At 39.3% G+C, this 24,514-nt stretch overlaps 1 protein-coding gene across 2 annotated transcripts in view; it reads right to left on the bottom strand.

The window, feature by feature from the left end:
• Positions 1 to 2,352: 2,352 nt before the first annotated feature.
• Positions 2,353 to 24,514, bottom strand: part of LOC144593611 (XK-related protein 6-like) — a 295,045-nt gene continuing 272,883 nt past the window's right edge. The window contains exons 2-4 of one of the 2 annotated variants that reach the window (XM_078399451.1): positions 11,572 to 11,752; positions 3,504 to 3,522; positions 2,353 to 3,426 (exon numbers count right to left, since the gene is read on the bottom strand). In XM_078399451.1, coding sequence (XP_078255577.1) covers positions 2,462 to 3,426; positions 3,504 to 3,522; positions 11,572 to 11,752 — 1,165 coding nt within the window. In that variant the 3' untranslated portion in view covers positions 2,353 to 2,461. Of the gene's footprint in view, positions 3,427 to 3,503; positions 3,523 to 11,555; positions 11,753 to 24,514 lie in introns of both variants that reach the window. The other variant, XM_078399450.1, reaches the window with a different exon arrangement.

Here is a 24,514-nt window from a genome sequence, read left to right as displayed (position 1 = left end):
AGCTCTATCTAGCTCTCTCTCTTGAATGCATTTAGAGAATTGGCCTCCACTGCCTTCTGAGGCAGAGAATTCAACAGATTTACAACTCTCTGACTGAAAAAGTTTTTCCTCGTCTCAGTTCTAAATGGCCTACCCCTTATTCTTAAACTGTGGCCCCTTGTTCTGGACTCCCCCAACATTGGGAACATGTTTCCTGCCTCTAACGTGTCCAACTGCTTAATAATCTTATACGTTTCGATAAGATCTCCTCTCATCCTTCTAAATTCCAGTTTCAAACAGAAACTATATCTTTAAGGCTCGGATAGATCGATTTCTAATCAGTAAGAGAATCAAAGGGTATGGAGATAGGGAATAAAAGTGGACTCAAGGAATGTTGGATCGGCCAAGATCTTATCGAATGCCAAAGCGCAATTAAAGGGCTGAATGGCCCTACATCCGTTTCCAATTCCTATGGTTGAAGAAATTGTTGAGGAAAATTACACACTAATTACTAATGCCATAAACAATTTAAAAAAGACTATACCATTGAAAAGCTGTGACCAAGCCTATATAGTACTCCTTAATAGGTGATTATCATCTAACTTATGGAAAAGGAAATAGTTGGATTTGCAAGACATTTTTGCAAATTACCAACATCATGTGGATTATAAACTATGAAACATTATCTGCTTGTTGAACCAAAAAAAACATGGATGAACTCACATTGGAAGAAATTTACAGAAATGTTGTGAGGAAAGTTCCACCGGATCTGCGGGAAGATTGTACAAAGTGGTGCTGATTTTTTGAAATGGAGGAGACTAAAAATAAATTTAACTGTGGTGTGAGGGCCGGATAAAGAGGATAGGAAGGATCAATCTGCCATAACAGAATCCAAACAATGGATTCAAGTGAAAAGATTAGCAGGGAATTGGATGGATCAGGAACTCACTGCCTGAAAAGGCTGGAAGACAAAGAAACTTTCATCACATTTCGAAAGAACATTGTGCTCTGTGATGAGATAATTAAATAACCTTTATGTGAAACAAAGGTCTAATGAACGGTACACATTTTGATGGAAGGCAAAATGTTTCAAATAGTTTGGAGAGAAATTGAGGATTTATGATGGCTACAATATAAATGTACCTTTGCTAAATGTTCATACTAAGGATAAAATGACGAAAAAAAATTGCAAGATCTCTTACAAATTGTCCTGACAGATGTTAACCTATTTTGATACACTCAACTTCAGTAACACATGACTAAACAATTGTACAAAATCAAATACATATGTTGTATCTTCCCTGCACAGTGAAACGCATTGCAATAATTAGAGAATTGAGTAGTGTCTCCTAGCAGTAAAATCTCTATCCACATTATTTCAAGGAAGCCTTTAAGTCTCCTAACTCAAAGATTTCTGGATATCTCTGCACCAGAATACACCTGAGCTGCACAAGGAAGTCAAACGAATAACCCTTTTTTCAATGGTTGCGTAGTTTTTCACGCAAAGGCCTGATCAGGCACGCGTGCTAAAAAGATAGCTAGGCTGTGGGTGGGTTGTGAATTGGCTTGTTGAATCTCACCGTATGGCTTTGGCCAGAGTATTTTGGCCTGTCCCTGTCTGGCAGACAGATTTGATGGATCTATCATGGATGTAAACCTCCTTTGTAACACCATGGCTCATGTAACCATTTAAAATTCAGGTATATTCAGGTAAAGAAAAACTCCAGTTTTTCCCATGCTGCAAGTTATAAAATTGATAATTTTTCTGCAACTATTTAAATTAAAAAAGCACTCTGTAAATTACAAAAACAAACAGTAATATTCCAGTTTTAAAAAAAACTATATGTCAAGGATCTGGTGCGATGTGCTTGACATATGGTTGCACCTTGAACAGTAATAACAGGTAGTTATTACTTGAATAAAAAGCCCACGTAGACAAAGAAACACACAGTATACACGTAGAAACATAATTTTTTTTTGCCAAGGATGGGATTGTGGAACTGAAAAAACCCCACATGCTCACAAAAACCCTGAAAGGGATTTAAAATTGCACCACTTTTTGTTTTCTTGTTAATTGATGTTGTATGATTTGCTTTTTCAGTCCCACTCATCATCAGTCCTTTAATGCTCTGCATACAGATAAACCGAGTGTATGTATGTGTACTTTGTCTGTGATATCTGCATCTGCATGTGAATGAATATGCACCTGTATTTGTGATCCCTTTTTAATAACAATTGGAAATTCTTGATGAAATTTTCCACCATTAAATATACAGTATTAACACTGTATTTTGCTGTGTAAAAAGATTTTTTTTCCACTTTTTTGTTACATATAAAACATATAGAATATCTTTATATACAGACAGCTACCAGGAAAACAAAAAACATATCTGTGAGTTTTGTGTTTTGAGAGTTGTATGAGAGTGTCTGAGTGCCTGACGTAAACATAATTACTTCTTTGTCAGTATCAATGGGTGAAGCTTTAAAGTGAAGATTCATACTGTAGCAGCTCATATACAAGTGGTCCATCTCTATACCTTATACCAACAGACGAGGGAGTTACATACTGCAATATATTAACAGTTCTCCTCAGCCTTCTGTCTACAAAGTGGGCATCCCAGGCAGGGTATCGTTTCCTTGGCATGTCGATCTTGATGATTGGTCCCTCCGGTAGGTAGGGTCGGCCAGATGGTGTAAGTGGCACTGTGGGTCGCACTTGGAATACAGGCAGGCAGGTCTCTGCTGCATCCTCCTCCTCCTGATCACCTGCAAACCTGGTTGGTGTAGTCTGGGATCCTCTGGGTGCTGCTGGCGTGGCTGCCATGGCCTCAAGCTCTGGAGGCAGAGGGATCCCCCAGAGCAGTTCAGCACAGCAAGAACTGGCAAGGATCTTTGTCCTTGGTCCCATGGGATGAAGTAAACCATAATACAGAAACATGAATGCTGCCCCAGCAACAAAACTAATAAAAACTGTACACAGTGCTGTCATGGCATAAAAGTCAGTGGTTGTGGGATCTCTGTAAAGATACCAAAGAAAAGTCAAGGCAGCATTTTCTGTCAAGATTACAGTATAATAGGCAAACATTCGATATCGTGTCCGTCCTTCTTTGACATTAAACCAGCAGAATATGTACACGATCCCCATCACCATATTGAACAGAATTTCCTCCCACTTGGACATGCAGAAATCTGTTCCTCCGTGAATAATCCAAAATGCCATGGCACACCAGTGCACAACCACAAATATTCCAAAATATAACTGAAAAATAGATGCAAATAATGCAAACGAAATGACTCTGGATGATATGGTGAACAAACGCCAAAAGATGTGGATAAGGGCACCTCTGTAGCTCATGCTTTTTTTGTCATCTCTCGAGTCTCGCAGCAATTTGTGATATGAGGCTAGCACCCAGGCAAGGGACATCAGGGAGGCCATAGAAGATAAACCTGGCATGGCAGAGAGAGAAAAGACAAAGAATAACAATAATTAATACAATGTTAAATTCTCATTGATTGAAGCAGACCTTGTGTTAAAGGGAGGAACTGGTCACTGACTGGTTAGCATGCAACAAAAGTTTTTCACTGCACCTCGGTGCACGTGACAATAAACTAAACTAACTATAATGAAAATCTGCTCCAAAAAATATAAACTCAAATGCTATCAATACTACCAACCACTGGCCAATGTCCTAAGCTTTTGGTTTCTTTTTTTCCATGTATAATTAGCTCATCATGACATTATGAATCCAACTCTTCTGGGGTTTTTTCTCAATGGATTTGGGTTTTTCTAGGTTTCTTAACAAAAAATTAAAAAATTGCACCACCTCTAGGTTTTCTTGTTATTTAAGTTGTATGATTCGTTTTTTCCATCCCACCTATCTTCAGTCTTTCGACACAGACACCATGTTTATCTATATCTGAGTTACATCTGTGATATCAACCTAACATTTCAATGTGTAGACATTTTTCCATTATTTTACAGCAATTATACAGTAATTATGAAGTGGATGAACATAACCATCATTTGCAAAACAATTTTTTTCATTGAAAATCATTCATTTCTATAATATACGTGAACCTCTTGCTGAAATAATGTAATAGTATATTGAAAACAGCACACAGTAGCCACATTCTAATAGATTTTATGATAAACACTGAATCGATTCAAATGAACCAGAAACATCTTTTTTTCCATCATTCTGAGCAAAGCAAAAGTGAATCCTATAAACCTTCTTAAAAGATGTAGATGAGGTTTTGCCAGTATATAAAATATTATGTTGTGAATTTCTATAGCATAGGATTAGTCCAGCAGTATTTAGGGTGGCACAGTGGCGCAGTGGTAGAGTTGCTGCCATATAGCGCCAGAGACCTGGGTTCGATCCAGACAGTGGGTGCTTCGCTGTACGGAGTTTGCACTTTCTTCTTGTGACCCGCGTGAGTCTTCTCCAGGATCTCTGGTTTTCTCCCACACTCCAAAGACGTACAGGATTGTAGGTTGGAACTGTAGATGCTGATTTAAACCGAACACAAAAAATCTGGAGTAACTCAGCGGGTCAGACACCATCTCTGGAGAAATGCTGAGAAATACTGAGAAATAGAAACATAGAAAATAGGTGCAGGAGTAGGCCATTCGGCCCTTCTAGCCTGCACCGCCATTCAATATGATCATGGCTGATCATCCAACTCAGTATCCCGTACCTGCCTTCTCTCCATACCCCCTGATCCCTTTAGCCACAAGGGCCACATCTAACTCCCTCTTAAATATAGCCAATGAACTGGCCTCAACTATCTTCTGTGGCAGAGAATTCCACAGATTCACCACTCTCTGTGTGAAAAAAAACTTTCTCATCTCGGTCCTAAAAGACTTCCCCCTTATCCTTAAACTGTGACCCCTTGTTCTGGACTTCCCCAACATCGGGAACAATCTTCCTGCATCTAGCCTGTCCAACCCCTTAAGAATTTTGTAAGTTTCTATAAGATCCCCCCTCAATCTTCTAAATTCCAGTGAGTACAAGCCGAGTCTATCCAGTCTTTCTTCATATGAAAGTCCTGCCATCCCAGGAATCAATGCAGCGATATCCTCCGACCCGCTGAGTTACTCCAGCTTTTTGTGTCTATCCAGGTTTGTAGGTTAATTGGCTTGGTATAATTGTAAATTGTCCCTAGTGTGTAGGATAGTGTTAGTGTGCGGGGAACGGTGGTTGGTGCGGACTCGGTGGACCGAAGGGCTTGTTTCCACACTGTATTTCTAAACTAAACTAAAATTGAAGTCTTCATTGTCCTTGAGTTGGTCACTTACCATCCTAGAGTCACCATAATTTTAATCTGCCCAACGAAAGACATGAAAAAGTCATTCACTCAAAGTCTTCTTTACATAATGTCCTTTTAACTAAGTGAGCTGAGAGTGTATTTTTTACACAGCGAGAAAACAAAACAGCAGGGAAGCAGATTTAGGTTTAAAAAAGTCCAAACGGTATTTTTAAGTATTCAATTTTAATTGTTTAACAGGACTTGGAGAAGTAGGAAGGAAACATGGAAAGTTTAACCCTTTTCTGCTGCCATGTTTTCTTGACCCCAACATATTCACTAATTTTTCACGTATTGGGAAATGATCCCTGACTTTTGCAGGTCTGATATGCGTAGATGGTCTAAGCATGGGATGTAAATGTGCAAATGAGGTTGTAGAGTTAAAATAATAATCATGGACTTCACTTCACAGACTATTTTGGTGACTATTTGATTTTGGAATGAATGAGGCCAATTCACATAAAACAGACTGGGCGGCACGGTGGCGCATCGGTAGAGTTGCTGCCTTACAGCGAATGCAGCGCCGGAGACTCAGGTTCGATCCTGACTACGGGCGCCGTCTGTACGGAGTTTGTACGTTCTCCCCGTGACCTGCGTGGGTTTTCTCCGAGATCTTCGGTTTCCTCCCACACTCCAAAGACGTACAGGTACGTAGGATAATTGACTGGGTAATATGTAAAAATTGTGTAGGATAGTGTTAATGGGCGGGGATCACTGGGCGGCGCGGACTCGGTGGGCCGAAGGACCTGTTTCCGCGCTGTATCTCTAAATCTAAAAAATCTAAAAGCATGGTTATATTGGCATGTTTTTGAAAGTCAAACCAGGCTGCAAACCTACAAAATCAAATGTTCAAAAACCCAAAATGAATGAGTTAATTTATTTTATGTGCAATAAGGGTTACCAATATAGCATTAATTAATTTTGTTATTTGAGTTCAATCTTAATATATTGAATAACACGTATTGCCTAAATGGGTCAAATATAGATATTTTGAAAGCTTAATGCTGGGATTTGTTGAAGATGCAGAGGAAACCTGATTCACAGGAACACAACAATAAATATCCTTCATTTCCTTATGACATAGAAGACAGGAATTAGGAATTTCATGATGTGCAGCAACAATCAAAAAACTTTGCACATCCGACTTTCAAGAGCTTGGAATTCCGAGGCATCAATCGCTTGGATTCAAATAATCTCCTTTAGAGTGAGACTGGAAATGGAAAGCTGGGTGGCTCGTGAATGAAGGTGCTCTGCAGTGGGATTACTTGATCTGTGAATAGCTTCTCCAAGTATGAGTGTCAAGAGTTATGGGGAGAAGGAAGTAGAATGGGATTCAGAGGGAGAGATAGATCATCCATGATTAAATGGTGGAGTAGACTTGATGGGCCGAATGGCTTAATTCTGCCCCTATAACTTATGAACTTATGTAAAGGAGGCTTCATTGGGAATATTGAATGCAGTGCACCAGACTGGAAGAAGTGCAAGTGAATCGCTGTCTTATGTGGAAAGACTGTTTGGGTCTCTGGAAAATGGGAAAGAAGACATGACCAGACAAATATTGCACTCCTGTGGTTGCACAGGAAAGTTCCTCACAGAGCAGTATAGATCGGGACTGAAGACCATCCTATGGAGTCACACAGGGAGGAAACCCTTTGAAATGCTGAAAACGGAGGAGGGTGTTATATGTGTCAGGATGTGGAGTCTTGTTAGAGTTGATGGAAATTACAAAGGGTAATCTTTTGAATGTAGAGGCTGGTGGGTTGGAAGGTGAGGTCCTGGGGAACTGTTCTTACCCTGTCCAGGAGGAGAAGGGGTGAGAGCAGAAATGCGGGGAATAGATGAGGTGCAATTATGTAAAATTTTAATCAAAACGACTGATGCTGAAAATTAAAAATAAAACAGTAAATGCCTCAATATTCATCAGGCCAATCAGTATCTGTGGGAAGAGAAACAAAGAACATTTTAGGTTGAGGGCGCGGTTCACAATGGTTGAGGGGAGTTAAGGAAGAAGGAAGGCACTTCAAAGGCATGTGGATGTCTTGTCATCAAAACAAATATGATGGAAATGGAAGAACTGAGAAAATGGAATGAAATTCTGTGCAGTTTTGATCCCCTGACCAAAGGAATTAAATAATTGCATAAAATATTCTGTCGGTTAATTCTTGATTGTCCAATGAAAGGGAGCTAACGGGTTAAGTCAGTATTCTTTGGAGTTTTGAAAAATGGGGACATTTTATTGAGAGAAACAAGATCTAAAGGGGGCATGACAGTGTAAATATTGAGACGTTTTCTCACGTGGGAGTCTCAAACAAGGGAATATTGTTTAAAAATGAGGGGCTCATCCTTTACAACTGCAGTGTGTGGATTAGAAAGAAGCGAGGAAAGCACAAAGAGCCTGCAAAAGGTTATAGATAGCTTAGGTGTGTGGTCAAGACCAAGGCAATATATGTAATGTGAGTTTATCCATTTTGAAAGGAAGAATAATAGAGCAAATTATCATTTAAAATGGTGAAACTACAAATCGTAGAAAAAATTGATCAGTGAAGGATCATGGATACAGTAATTAATTAAGAAGATTAATGAAATATTAGTCTTTAATGCAACAGGAATAAAGTGTTAGAGAAAAATTGATGCAAGTTTATAGGGGATTGGTGAGATTACACCTGGGGTATGATGTATGGTTTTGTTTTCCATATGTAAGGATGGACAGTGCATTGGAGGTATTGCATTAAAGATTCACTAGGTTGATTCCTGGGATGAAGCAAATGATGTATGAAGAGGTTGATCAGACTTAGCCTTAAGATGGTCATAGTCAATATAAAAAATGAGGGGATTGACAGAGTAGATACTAGGAGGATACTTCCTCAATAAGTTACCTGAAACTAAGAGGTATATTTAGGAAAAGGTGGTTCCCCATTGAAGATGGAGATGAGGAGGAATTTCTTTTCTCAGAGGTCCATGAAACTTTGGAATTCTCTATCCTAGATGGCTGTGAAGGCAGAGTCATTGAATATATTGAAGGTGGAGACTGACAGGCATTTGAGTCGAAGATAGACACAAAAAGCTGGAGTAACTCAAAGGGACAGGCAACATCTCTGGAGAGAAGGACTGGGTGATGTTTCGAGTCGAGACCCTTCTTCAGACAAGTCTTTGGTTCTTTTTGGTTCAGCTCACGGAGGCTGCTTGCCGAACTCAGTTAGCCCTGGTGGAGTACCTGCCTGCATTCTTAAAAGACCAAATGACTGGAGATTTTGCAGGTTTCTTCAACCTCTCAGTACTGGGGATGCCACCTGCTTTAAAAAGACATTCATAATGCTGTTTCCCAAGAAAGGTAAGGTGACAGACAATGACTACCAACCTGTAGCATATGTGGTTATTAAATGCTTTGAGAGGCTGGTTATAATGCCTATTAGCTCCTGCCTTCGCAGGAACCTGGAATCACTACAATTTGCTTACTAATTACAACAGATCAACAGGGGATGCAATCTCACTGGCTCTCCACTCTGCACTGGATCACTTGGACAATAAGAACATGTATGTTAGGCTATTGTTCATCGACTACTGTTCGGCATTCAATACCATCATCCCCTCTAACTTGTCTTTAAATTCAGGGAACTGGGTCTCTGTTCAAATCTATATAATTGGATCCTCGACTTCCTCATCTGCAGACTGTAAACAGTATGATTGGCAACAACACTTCCATCTCAATAACCATCAACACAGAAGCACTTAAAGGCTGTGTGCTCTGTCCCCTGCTCTACTCTCTCTGTACCCACCTCTGTGTAGCCAGGCACAGTTCCAGTGCCAACTTTAAATTCTACCAATGTTACCACCATTGTTGGCGGAATAAAGAGTAACAATGATTCAGAGTACAGAAGAGATATTAAGATTCCTTTTTTATTTCTTCTCCTTTGGAACATCCACCATACCTATCCATCACAGTACTGACACCCACACATTGCCTATTTCATAAGATCATATGATCAAAAGTGATAGGAGTAGAATTAAGCCATTTGGCCTATCAAGTCTACTCTGTCATTCAATCATGGCTGATCTATCTCTCCTGCCTAACCCCATTCTCCTGCCTTCTCCACATAACCTCTGACACCCGTACTAATCAACGTTTTGATGTGCCAAAACGAACAGTGTTATACTTCACAATGACCCCTCAACACCCTCCCACCAATAGCATGTGTTTTGGTATCCAAGGCAAGGACAAGAGCACAATTCAATCACAGGCGTGGGTTTACAGGAAACTGACAGCCACAATTTTTAAAATGAGGACTTTTTCATGTATAACATTTTTTGCTTTACCTATTCAATCATGCCAATTGTATTAGAACACTGAGCTTTGTCATTTCGGAACAATAAATTCTAGCAGAAGAAACTATTGTCCAAATTTCCTGATTTGTTTTATTTGCAATGAGACTGAGAAAAAAAATACATTTTGATTATAAAAGGTACTCTTTAATCTCATTCAATAGATGAGCTATCCTTGCGACTTACTAACAAAGAAAACATTTTTTTTTTCTAAAATGGGCTCTTTGTACTGGCATTCCTTTATTCAACACTTTTCTGCATGAAATGCTGTGGACTTAAAATGAGACTGCATAGCGTGACATTTCTTTATACAATACAACTCAATTTAGAGAGTAAAGATTTCCAAGCAGAAAATGTTAGACAAAACACAAAGTATAGGCTACCTTTAGAAAAGAATATTCAAAGACCAAGACTTCAAACCTGCCACCAAACTCTTGATTGACTGAGACAGAGGTCCATTCTTTACCAGATGCATTGGAGATATGAAAATCTTATAAGACGATAGACACAAAAAGCTGGATTAACTCAGCGGGACAGGCAGCATCTCTGGAGGGAAGGACTGGGTGACGTTTCGGGTCGAGAAACTTATAACAGGCATCTCAAAATATTGGAGAAATTTAATAAATGCTACCTCTGTAAAACCCTTCAATCTCTCCAGCAGCACATGCGACTAAAAGTAAGCCAAAGCCTCCAGCATTGAGGTAAAAACTATTCTCAAATAGCTTGGTTATATTGTCCACGTGTCTGATATCAGACTCCCAAGCAAGTACTGTGCCCTGAACTCCATCAGAGTCATACCATGTGGAAACAGACCCTCCGGCCCAACGCGCCCATGCAGACCATGATGCTGAATTTACACTAGTCCCACCTGCCCGCATTTGGCCCTCATCCCTCTACATCTTCCTTATCCATGGCAAGTTATATTCAGGAGGATGCTTAAATATCTCCATGGACCACCTAATTAAATTTAATATGCACACCTATTGCTGACAACTATTCTAGAAATATGTTGCTTGTTGATCTCCCTCCTAACTTCCGTACATAGGTATTTGACACCCTTGTCAAAGAAAATAATTTGCCTTCATTAACTTTTCCAATACTGTTCATAATCAAGAAAACCTCTTGGTCAACTCTGCCATCTTTTACAATGAGAACCTCACAGCATGGAATTCTGATTATTTGAATGTTTATCTCCATATCTCTACATAGCAGAGGCAACAATATTATTTCCAGCTAACCAAAACTCCAAATTATATTCACTATTTGTTGATTATAATTTTCTACAGGAATCACATAACTGTTTTGGATTTACAATTTGGATGTTGAAACACAGACAAGTGCGGGTAAAATATTACATTGGCGTAGCAAGTATAAGATGGCCAATTCATTAAAAGATATACTTATTTTCTTGTGTGTGAATCACAGCACTCTCGTCTGAATATAAATGTCAGAAGAGTCCTATTTTCATCCAAGGAGTATCGTAACGGTTTTCAATTAATAGAGTATTTTAGCTGCTATAGAATTCTTGTCAGTACTTTACACCAGAGAAAATTGGACACCACTAAGTAGATGTAATGTGCAACATTTGTTTTGCAGTTAGCATGCATAGTTCCTAATTGAGAGTTTCTTAATTTTAAGCCAAACGCTTCCAACTAAATAAAAAGCTACAATTAACATGCAGATTAAACAGCAATATCTGCATAAGAAACATTTTTCCAAATATATTTTCACGTTAAGGTGGGATTAAATTTTCTAACAAAGGCATTATGCACAAAACACTAATACTTTAACACAGTATATGTCTTTGTGCGATGCGTCTTGCTACAAATAAGAAAACACTTACCAAGTGACGTTAAAACACAGTATGCTATTAATCTCTGAAAGGTACATACCATAAAATGGATAAACAAACTTTTGAGTCATATTAAAATAAGTGCCTTGATACTCACATGGTAAAGTTTCTGCCTGGTTTTTCTGGATCATTATGCAGAGTTGTAGCACCAGTTGTGGCGCACTCTCCAGAAAAGTCTCTAGAAGGCGCAGCATATTCACATCTGCATACTCATACATCATGGCCCAGTAAAATCGGCGCTGATGTTCATTCTTTCTCCTGCTCTGAATGCCCAAATACATTGTACGGATATACCTGAAATAAAATCAAGATTTAAACATTCCAGGAACATTACAACCTCAAATTAAAATAACTGGCACCAATGTGTAATATGTTGGTTTTAAACAGCAATCAAGCAAAATTGTATCAATCAGTTATCGACAACGAACCAAGTTGAAAACTCATGGCAGGAAGATGAGAGAGCAGTGAATGGAAATCAAATCATTTTTCATCCATTTGTCATTTGATCAATGGTTGACCAGCACAGGCAAACCTTGGAGACCTGTTTTTACAAAAATCAAAGTGAAGGAGGAATTCAGCAGACCAGGCAGCTGAAAGGCCGAAGGGAAATGGATAGGTGCCAATCAACACGCAATCCATCTTCAGTCTGAAGAGGGATCCCGACCCGAAACATCATCTGTCTGTCTATTTCCCTCCAGCAGATGCCTGCAGAGTTCCTCCAGCACTTTCTTTTTTGCTTAAGAGTTGAGCATCTGACATATGCAGTATCTTGTTTCTCTTAACCTGTTTTTATGTTTGATTTCACTTTTGAGTAGTTATTTAACATAATGCCCACACAAAGTTTCAGCTGCTTAAATATTAAATTTACGAGTACCATGTCTGTGAATCCCCAATTGCAAATTATTATACCTAAAGGGTAACAAATGCACTTTTTGCTGACGGTGCTGACAGTGCCTTTTTAACATTCATTTCTCAAAGGTAAGGTCTTATATGCAGCGTAGGTTCACTAGGTTAATTCCTGGAATGGCGGGACTGTCGTATGTTGAAAGACTGGAGTGGCTAGGCTTGTATACACTGGAATTTAGAAGGATGAGAGGGGATCTTATTGAAACATATAAGATTATTAAGGGATTGGACACGCTAGAGGCAGGAAACATGTTCCCAATATTGGGGGAGTCCAGAACCAGGGTCCACAGTTTAAGAATAAGGGGTAGGCCATTTAGAACGGAGATGAGGAAAAAAAATTTCACTCAGAGAGTTGTTAATCTGTGGAATTCTCTGCCTCAGAAAGCAGTGGAGGCCAATTCTCTGGATGCTTTCAAGAGAGAGTTAGATAGAGCTCTTAATGATAGTGGAGTCAGAGGGTATGGGGAGAGGGCAGGAACGGGGTACTGATTGTGGATGATCAGCCATGATCACATTAAATGGCGGTGCTGGCTCGAAGGGCCAAATGGCCTACTCCTGCACCTATTGTCTATTGTCTATTGTCTATTTCTAAGACAATACTTTGTAGAAGGTTCATGGATCTCAGGCAACTAAATCAGCGAACACCAGAAGAGCTATTGTTTGGAATTGCACTTGCCAGTAAAACTCACTGGAATATCTTTTTAATGTTGGGAATGCATTGTCCATTCTGAAGCAAAGTTGAATATTTCTAATGCAAGATTAATCATGCAAGATGTTATGTTGTTTCCCACTGTTCACTTCCACTTAAAGTGAATGTCTTAACTTGTACGATCCTCACCTCTACTTATACTACCTACATTTTTGTGGACAATCATATACATCAGGCAATATTTCTCACAATCTATTCCCATTTCCTAATCAATTATAATGGTGTTATTTAAAAGATATTGATTGCATTTCATTAATTTTCTTGCATCTCATTAAATTGTTATTATCGTAATGTCTAAACACGTAACATTTTGAAAGCTTTGTTGACTTCTGATAAATAAATAATGTTTATTAAATGTATTCTAGGAATATAAGAGCAAAAGAGGCAGTATAGGTCCCACATCCCATTGTTTTCCTTTGACTTTCTGTTGCATTTGACATAAACTGCATGTCAGCTTTCTGAATAGATTTTGCTTTAATAAATGCCTTAAAATTTTATCCAACAAAAATGTCAGTTGAGAAAGCTTTAATTGTCGCAGTATACTCTGCATTTTGGGGGAGACAATTTTCTTGTCCTTTGTGTGAAAAAATGGCCTTGCACTAATTTTAAGAATACATTTCCTTGTTCTTGATTTCCCCATCAAGGAGAAATTCTTTGCATCTACCCTAGCAAATCCTGTAAACACTCTGGGAAATGCATTTCAAAGTCTGGTTTTGAGGAAGTCCTGTGAATGAATATAATGCTAAAATGTATTTTAATACCAGCAATGCATAAGACATATGGGATTTAATACATCCCTGTTTAATACATCAAAGCACATTTAATTATATCTTAATATGATAGACAAAATATTCCATTGCTCATTTCAAGCTCTGGTCAATTGGCATGACCAACCGTTTCGCTCTATGACACAACCTTCCTAGTACCGGACTCTTGTCCCAAATCCCTGCTATCGACTCTCAACCCAAGTCTACTTGGCATTAAAGTTGTACAATAAGGAAACAGTCCCTTCAGCTTATTGAGGCCGCACAGAACATCAAGCACCTTTTTAATCTGATTGGTTTGTGAGCAAATAAAAATGGTCTTTTATCAGACCAGTGCGGTTGAAAATGTCACTGCAGACAGATGTTTGCATGTTGCATTACATAGAAAACATAGAAAATAGGTGCAGGAGGAGGCCATTCAGCCCTTCGAGCCAACACTGCCATTACAATACAATACAATACAATACAATACAATATATACAATACAATACAATATAATATATCTTTATTGTCATTGTACAGAGGTACAACAAGATTGGGAATGCGCCTCCCATACGATGCAATAAATTAATTAGCTAGTCAGTATTAATTTAAACAACCCAATGAAACAAATTAGAACAGTTTTAAAACAGAATAAAGTGCAAGTGGATCTGTGCCGGTTCAGTGTGCGATGTGACCATCCGGCTCAGCATGACCAGTTCATAGCAGCTATGGCCCTGGGGATGAAGCTGTTCCTGAGTCTGGAGGTGCGGGCATAAAAGGCATCCAGCTCAGCAGGATGCCTTCTACGCCCGCACTTCCAGACTCATTGGTGTCTTTGGATAATTTTTTTCCCTGAAAAATAAGTGATTGAAGAATGAAAATCCCGCTGAAGAAACAGGAAACAAATTTCCCAACAGAAATTAAAGCACCCAGACTTTCAACAATGCAGCAGAATTTTGTTCTGAATTTCTCACCCGAAGTACATCAGCTGAAAGTGTTGCAATGATTAAGTATTCTATTCTATTTCTTTGTTTCTGGTTTGTTGATTTACGAGTACATAAGTTTTATTGTTAACAAAATGATTCTGCACAGGGTGCACTGTTTTTCTTTAGACATCTAACACTGTCAGATGAAAGGTAAAACAGTTCTCAGCACCTCTCAATATTTACAGAGAAGGATTCACAGAGAAAACCTGAAAGGCACTCCACTTGAATGCTGCTTACTTTGAAATGCTATCTGTTTCAATTCAATCTTCATGAATTGTGATTCATGGTAAGAAAAAAAAATCCATGTGCATAAAAAATTTCAATAATGGAATTTACACTTGATCCCTTTTTGGTAATCTTATCTTCTACTATTTTCTGCTCTGACTTGTAGACCAGAGGTGATTGCTACAACTTCACTGAACAATCAGATGTATTTCTGATTAGCCAGCTTCTGGCACATGGAAAACTCCATTCCATGCATAAACTTGTTGAAACCATATTACTGTGAATGATATTTGTATAGACGTCTGATTTCCATTATCTGGAGTGCACACTCTCTCCCTGTACAAACCATCCTCATGCATTCATTACCTCAGTCCACACCTATGTACTGATGGTTCAATCAGCTAATATCAATATCATGACACTGACAAGCGCAGGCCACATACAAGCATCCTGCTGCTCGCCCAGTTGGTACAACAACCTATATTCTTTAAAAAAGTTAATTTAATGAATTACCCGAGATTGAACAGAAACAATTCCACCCCTTGTCTGTGCACTATTCTTTCACTAAAAGAACCCTGAAATATCAGGCCAGGTGCTACTAGAGAGAATTGGCTTAGATCATTGCTGATGATTTCAGATCTAAAATAACATATTGCAACTGATTTGCAATATTAGATCCAACCTTGACAATGGATCACTGCAGTTCACCTCTTGCAGTACAATAGACTTATTTTTTTTCTCATTGTATTTTTCACTCATGTTTTGTTATTTTGCATAGTCCCAATTCTTTTAGAAGTGTTATATGTAATTTATGTATAATTTGTTTTTGTGTACACGCCTGATTCTCTGTGCTTGTAATAGTGCAGCAAGCAAGATTTTCATTAAAATTGTACCTCACCATATTTCTGCATATGAAATTAAACACAACTTGATTTGATTTACTTTGATGAAGAACCAAAGAGAAATGTTATGGGAGAGTTAGGTGTCTGATGGAACTCCATAAAGAGGGTTAAGCATTTTATGAAAGAGGACCTATGCAAAGTTCATGGTAATTAACTGCATGACTACTTGTGTAGGGAAGAATTGCAGATGCTGGTTTAAATCGAAGGTAGATACAAAATGCTGGAGTAACTCAGCGGGACAGGCAGCATCTCTGGAGAGACATCAGTCTGAAGAAGGGTCTCAACCCAAAACATCACCCATTCCTCTCCAGAGATGTTGCCTGTCCCGCTGAGTTACTTCAGCATTTTGTGCCTACCTGCATGACTACTTGGGCAGGTCTCATGCTAGAGGTCTAAGTATACATTGGTCACCAATGCACAAATCTTGGCGTCCCCACCTGAGCACATCAGGCTCACACGAAACCTGGAATGTTTATCAACCTCACAGTAAATCACTGTTACTCCTTGCTAATTTATTGAGAGTGCATCATACATTAGTATTGTGCTATGATATTTAGATTATGGGGGGGGGAAAGCATTCAAGTGCTTATATTGATTAGTTAAAGTAAACTTAAGTAAACCAGTTTTCTCATTGACCATTTTTCCCATCATAATGCTGCTTTAAACAGCTGCTCTTGCTCACTCACCAATATGCACAAAGGCGTGCATCCTGGGGGCTTTTTTCTTTTCTTCAAACTGCCAGAAAGTATGTCTAAACATTTGTGACTTTTCCATTGCCCAAGTACGACAATATTTTGCCCTTCCCAAAGAGTTGCTGTGGGCAACAAATCATGGTCCATCCCACACAGATGCAGAAACATAGGCAGCGAGTGGTAGGAACTGGAAATCCGGGTCTGGGAATCCCTAAGATTCCAGCCTGTTGAGAGATCGATCAATATGCTAAGTGATTGGAAGCATAATAAATAATAGATGATACATTGCAATGACCAGGAGTTTCACTTCTGGTATTGCCTAAAGCCTCAATGGTTAGGTTATTTTATTATTGATTTACTAGCCCTGAATGAAGGGGAGTGTCAGCTATGCAAGTAGCACACACCTCCATCCACCTCCATTATCCATGTTCTTTGCTGAAGCCTACACACTTCTCTGTAGTTTGCAGTCTCTGAGAACAGATAAGCAGCCAGGATACATTTTAACTTAGCATATCTCCTTTCCGTGGAAAAATGAAGAAAGTATTTATTTTGTGTGACTAGTTTCCTAGCACCAATAGTTTTATTCATTCATGAACCAAATTTGGACTGATATGACAAATACACTAGTCTGCAAAGGTCTGGCTGTGGAATCAATACGGTGTATTCACATTCAAAGCCATAGGTATGGTTGTTTGTGCTTGGAGATTGAATAAAGGGAATAACATAACTGAGGCAGCTTCCATTGTGATTAAGTCTTTTAAAAGACACCTTAGTAGATGTGTTTGGGTGTAAAACTTGATAAGTATAACTGTTTGCAATGGTGCAAGTTCTCCCAACCACCTTCCTTTCCATTGCACTGTTCAGTGAAATTTCCATTTTGGACATGGTTCAAAATTAGCCAGCATGAATCTGTGACTAACATTGGAAAGGAAATCACACAGAGCACATGATAAATGGCAAACCCATCACCACCCATTTGTTGTTGATGCAGCACGTGGTGTCAGCACGACATATGTGGGAGGTCTCTGTGAAAGGAATTCTAGAGGAAAAAATGCAATAGCACCAAATAATTGGCTAATTACATATTCACTAATTGATGAATAGCAAATGAGATGCTTCAATAACATGCGGCAGAAGTTCCCAGTGGGTGAGATTGCTGAAGGAGTGAACAAGTTAAAATATTCACGGAATCAAGTGAATTGTCACATGCTACAGGTTTTCTGCAATTGAGTGGCACTTGATGCATTACTTCAAACATTTACTCCTTCCATGACCGGCTCATCTTGGGTACAGGGCAGGGCCGTCTTAACGCATGGGCCTGATGGGCACTTGCCCGGGGCCCCACGAGCATAGGGGCCCCATGCTGATCTGTGTATGTTAAGTGACTTGCAATAAATAAATACTACTTTAAAAATGTAGGTTCAATAAGTGCTTTTTTCGCAACATTTTCCATCCCTAAGTGCTTCTCACAGCGATTTGTAAGTGCTTTTCGCAACAATGTAGCACCCTAAGTCCATCGCTAAGTGCTTTTCGGTAAGTGCTTTTCGCCGGCACGACGGGGGGGGGGGGCTGGTAGGGAAAGGGGGGTGGGGGAGAGTAACGGTAGGGGCACCAGTACACTGCTTTGCCCGGGGGCCCATAATGCTGTAAAAACGGCCCTGGTACAGGGCATTCCATTTAATAACTGCACTGCAGTTACTTGCCTAGGCTTCACCAATAGCACCTCACACCTCTTCAGCCTCATCCACCAAGACAGACAAGGAGAGCCGTTGTGTGGGAGTATCATCACCCTATAGGTTCCTCTCCAATGTGTGCACCATTCCAATTGAGAAACACATCCTTCACCAGAGGGACGGCGGTGTTTAAAGGAGGTGACTCAACATCAACATTCTCAAGGCCCATCAGATTAACAATGAATGCTGGTCTTGCCAAACAAAATGTATAAAGAAGAATAAATAAATGTGATGAATTGCAAGCATTTCATGTGTGAAATCATAGAATTGCTGAAAATACTTCTGTCCTGGGCTGTCCATTTCACTGAACCACACCCACAGGATGCATTCAGGAACTGATGTGAATGGTGAGTCTTGGTGTGCCATACATAAATTTGATGAACTGGAGCATGTAATCAATTCAAATACTACTTTTTAAAGATAATTACACATTTTTGGAGGCTGAAGTAATTATTAATTTCAAGCCTATTCAGTGAGTAGTTTCTGTTTTCAGAATGCAGTGAAAGATTTTTGTATCGATTGTTGCTCTTTGCAAATTACTTTCACACATGTGAGCGAAACACACTTTATAACATGCGGGAGATGTTACACATATTAAGAGTACTATAAACTAAGTTTAGCTTAACATTAACTTCCTAAAGAGGAAGGCGTTGTGTGACGGTGAAACCTGCCACTTCCTCTGGCACGTAGAATACAGTCTCCAGCTGATTGGTGTCTAAGGTGCAGAGATCCACATAGATTGTACAAACCGTCTGCTTCCTCCATGATTCTGCACAGTTAATTGTGGTTAGCAGTGGGTATCACTGAAAGGTGTAATTTCAGTTACTGCATCTCCAGCCAAAACATTTTAGATACTAAATATTTTAGTGGTGCTTATGACATGATACCTGCCATTGATATACAGGCACATATTTTAAATAAAGTGCTCTATTAAAAGATGGTGCTGATTTAATTGTGGGAAAACTAAAAATTGCAACAAGACATGTCATTTTGCAATTCTATTCTCGTCATCTTTGAAATTGTAACAATTGAGTACTTACAGTAAATTAAGAAATATTCCTATTTATTTCAGTGCATCGTTTTTTTATAGTAATTAATATGACATGCATTATAAAGTCATTATTATATAGAAATCCTTCCTCCAGTTACATCAGCTGATCTCATTGGGTTATAAAAACATTCTCAGTTTCTTCTCTTTGTGACCTTTGTAGCTCTTCTTTGATAGAAAATAAATCATGTCCTACATCTGGACGACAGGTTGATTGCTAACCACCACGCTTATTTCAGCAGCTAATGCCAATTGCCTCACTAATTGGTCTCTATCAAACTGCACATAGAGACCTATTATTTACTTTCGTTTACTCCCTGAATCAGGAATTCCATCTGCTCCAAATGAATTACTGGGATAAAGATTTTAAAAAACACACACAAAGTGGTGGAGTAACTCAGGACAGGCAGCATCTGTGCTGGACATGGAATGGCAATGTTTCAGGTCGGGACCCTTTTTCAGACTGAAGGGATGCCGCCTGACCTGCTGAGTTACTACAGCCGTTGATGTTTTTATTTGTAAACCAGCATCTGCAGTTCCTTGTGCCTTCACAGGAATAGAGATGCCCATCAACTGAGCTCTGGTCTAACAGAGAAGTAAAAGTAAATGCAGTAGACCTATAAATTCATCTCTACATAAGTAGCACTAAACCTGGTATTCATTGGGATTCATAGAAAAATAGGTGCAGGAGTAGGCCATTTGGCCCTTTGAGCCAGCACTGCCATTCAATATGATCATGGTTGATCATCTAAAATCAATACTCCATTCCTGTCTTTTCCCCATATCCCTTGATTCCTTTAGCCCTAAGAGTAAATCTAACTCTCTCTTGGGTTTGTTCATGACAGTGCACCTGGGAAGCAGCATTCAATTCAAATTGTAACACAATCTGTTCTACACGTGCAATGGGGTTTTTAGCTTGGTACTGATTTAGTCACAATAATTTGTACTGCATCACATTCTGACCCATTCATTCAATAATCAATGTTATGGCACTTGTCTTCATAGGGCACCTCTACCATTAAGCTACAGTACTACTGGAAGACTACTGTACACTCTGAACAGATGAACGCAAACAAAAAGTCAGCTGTAAATGGAGTGCAAACTGTCCCTCCCCTCTCTCACTTCCCTCTTTCTCCTGCCCACATCCTCAGTGTTTCATGGATACAAACCCAATGAAAAAAGGATCCCGGTGTTCTGTACCAGGGGGAAAAATGAAGCCCCAGTGGCAAGAATTACCACAGAAAACATAGTCAGCAGTGAGCCATGTACTAGTTGGGAAGGTGGAGGAAGAAAAATGTCATATTTTTGCACGTTTCGTCAAGGTGAATATTGTAACTCAAGCTGTCAACAGCAGCACGTGCATCGTTTCCTTAACAGCCACTCAGATCTCAGAGATCAAATTCATCACACCATACGCACAGCCTCAGAATGTTTACTATATACCAGTCCACACATACACCACTAACAAATTAATCAGGCATAGACACATCATATAGATGTGTAAAAATATCAATGTGTACATTTGGGAGCAGGAGTACGATTGATCATGGCTGATGTTATTATAACCTCAACTGCCCACTGCTGCTTACCCGTGGTAATTCCCTTGCTTATCAAGAATCCACCTCTGCCTTAGAAATATTCTACTTCATCTTTCTATGAGGAAGACAATTCCACAGCGTCACAACATTAGAGGGAGAAAATTATGTCTCATAAGTCATAAACAGGCAATCCCTTATTTTTAAACAGTGATGTCTAGTTATAGATTTTCCTACAATAGGAAACGTTCTCTCGACGTCCACACTGTCATGTCCCTCTTATGGTTCAATCTAGTCCTCTCTTCCTTTTTTAAACCTCAGCACATCCAAGTCTACCCCGCCCCTCCCCCATTGTCCATGTAGACAATGTTCACTGCCCTGCCCTTGTCATTTCACTTGGTTACTCCTCCAATAAAACAATTGAATTTATATTCTTGAGTAACTCATCTTTGAGAGAACGTGAACAAATGAGGGAAGATTTTCTTAACACACCACACATCACAGAGACATACAACACATAAGTAGGTCCTTCAACCTATCAGGTCCACACTGACCATCAACCAGCTATTTACACTAATCCTAAAAGAAATCAATTTTTATTCTCTCCAATTTCCCCATCATCTCCTCCCCACCCCTGACCCTACCACTCACCGACACTAGGGGCCAATTAAACTACCAACCCTCGTATGTTTACGATGTGAGAGAAAACCAGAGCACTGGACTAAATCCATCCAGTCACAGGGAGAACATGCAAACTCCATGCAGACGTCAGGATTGGACCTGGTGTCCTTGCACTGTGAGGCAGTAGCTTTACTAGCTGCACCACTGTGCTGCCTTGAACACTACATATCTTCAATAGTAACTAGGATATGTCTGTACATCCAAACCAACCAATATTCTAGGTTTCAATCTGTACATACACATCAGATAGATTGTGCATCTTGATCTTGAGGAACATATACTTAATGTTCAACTGCAAAACACATAAAAGAATAATAAGATTGGCAATTCAAACAAAGACGTATATAATTTTCTTTGTATCCACATACAATATGAAATTATAAGAATTTATTTTAAGTGCAATTTTGTCATACTCTGACATTTTTACAAAACTAATAGCTTTGGGATAAAATCTGCAATCTTCAGGGATGTGTGTTTATAAATGTTTTTCCACCCAACAAATGCAGGTATTTCCTTTTAAGACACCAAGAGAAGCATTAATACAGGTAACATCAAAGAAAGGATTAAGGTACTTCAGAAACACTGATATCACATTGCATTGGTTTTCAACAATTTGAATATATACTTAGATAGTTGCTGTATTTCATGAACGAGCAAAGGGTTTTCTCTGCTTACATCAATCAGAGCCTGGAATCAGCACTCTCGTCTCTCCTGTTTCCCTTAGGGAAAATTGATGGACAGGAGATATTCGCAGCAATATTGAGCTCATACGCAAAATCTAAGATTCTGGAAATCAGAGCCAATTAACACTCGAGATTTCAATATAAATGGTCCCCAGCAGCAATTGATCCATTAGTTTCCTGAAGAGCAAACATATTAGAATGTAGAAAGAGATGAGGTGATGAACAATAGGAAGCTTTTAGCCTAGTTTTACAGTCGTATTTTGGGTCTGAATTGCCAGATTTTTAAAAAACCTGTATTTGTAGTTTCCAGTTATTTTAATTTATATACTTTATATGCACTGTGATGATGATATTTCTTATGTAAATTGTCCTGAATCCAGCGGTCAGGTTACTATTAAGTACTCCAGCTAATAACCCCTTATGCCAGCCATATTACACCAGTATAACAGTCATTACTCTGATGAACACAAAATACTGGAGTAACTCAGTGGGACAGGCAGCATCTCTGGAGAGAAGGAATGGATGACTTGTCGGGTGGATACCCTTCTTCAGTTGAAGGGTCTCGACCCGAAACGTCACCCGTTTCTTCTCTCCAGAGATGCTGCGTGTCCCGCTGCGTTACTCCAGCATTTTGTGTCTACAATCTAAACCAGCATCTACAGTTCTTTCCTACTCATTACTCTGACGGTTGTTCATCTTTCTGCGTACAGAATTTTTTTTACAGAACTACAATATTAAAACATGGCACATATCAACAACATCAAACATGCTGGTTGTCCAAAGCAGGTGAGAATAAGTAGCTGCAGAAAAGCAAAAGCAGATTAATATTTTGTGTGTAAACCTTTGCCAGAACTGGTGTTGTTTCAAAGTGGTATCACAACAAAGTATAAACAACAATTCTTCAAATTAGTACCTCTTATACCCAGATGTGACATTTTATGTTAAAAAAACCTGAAACATTGTATATACTGGAAGTAGGTTAGTTACAGATATTTTGTGTGCATGGAGTTCTCTGCTGTGGCACATGTAGGGTGGCATCGTGCCAGAGGCTTACCTTCATTTTCGCACAAGTTAGCAATGTCTTTATGTCGGCAATGCTCTGAGAGTACGGTCATTATTCAGTGCCACCGTGGACTGAATAATTCTAATGAATTGTTAAAAGTTTAGTTTGATCAGTGGAATGAATGTCCCACACCCTGTGAAAAAACTACATTCTCACTCCCTCGTGCTCCCAGATGCTTTTGCTCAATAATGTTTCGGTGGCATTCTGAGGTAGAGACATTCACTGATAAACCCAGAGGTGGTAGCTTTGCACCATTAGTTCTTCGGCCAAGCATATACACCAAATGTCCGAATCTGCTGCTCCATTCATACTTCTGCCCAATTCATAAGCACTTCTGACTGGTTCTTCCCATGTCTGCATCTAGGCTCCTACTGGAACAAAACTGTATTGAAGATTAAGCTAAACTCTGGCCCTTAATGTATCCCACTGTTTCTCTCTGCAGCTGGCCTCTTCTGCAATGTTCCCCATGGAGTTTCATAGATTAACCTTGCATTTACAAAGAAATCACAACAGCATATTTAATTCAACTGGTGTATTGCAGTGTTTATAGTTCACAAAGGTTGCCTTCCACTTTAATTACCTCTTTCCATCTTGCCTCCCTTCCCCTTTTCTTGAACCACGTCAAGCCGCTCCTTAACAATATATCTTGTTAACTGGGTTCTTTAAACACTTGAACATGAATGACGCCAAGATTTAATTACTTCTATTGAGCCTGGTTAATGGACAACCCAGTTTTCATACCCACTGTGCAAAGTTGGAAGCTCTCAGAAATGAAACCAGGCATTTGGGCAAAATAATGGAGGATGTTGGTACAGAGAGCCATATGTGATCAAAGATCACGGGCCAAGAAGTTGCTTTAAATTTTATTAATGAGCTTTAAACAAGTTCTTCGATTGCAAGGTTCACAGAACAGCATCTTTGATTTAATGGTTACAGTCTGCTAGGTCAATTTCAGCACAGCACTACTCTATTAATCAGCTTCACATTGTCACAGTTGCCGGCAATTAACCTCGCAAGTATCGTCTCTCCAGCCAGCACTTAAAGAGATATTGCACAATACAAAGAACAGTCCACTAGTTGTCGGGAAGAGCTGCAATGAGTGGATGCTTCAAAGATGAGTGCGTAGGACGGAACCGCAGATGCTGGT

This window comes from Rhinoraja longicauda, chromosome 5 (assembly GCF_053455715.1).
Source record: "Rhinoraja longicauda isolate Sanriku21f chromosome 5, sRhiLon1.1, whole genome shotgun sequence".
Lineage (NCBI taxonomy): Eukaryota > Metazoa > Chordata > Chondrichthyes > Rajiformes > Arhynchobatidae > Rhinoraja > Rhinoraja longicauda.
The sequence above is the reverse complement of the archived record's forward strand: the minus strand, read 5'-3'. Positions and strand labels throughout refer to the sequence as shown.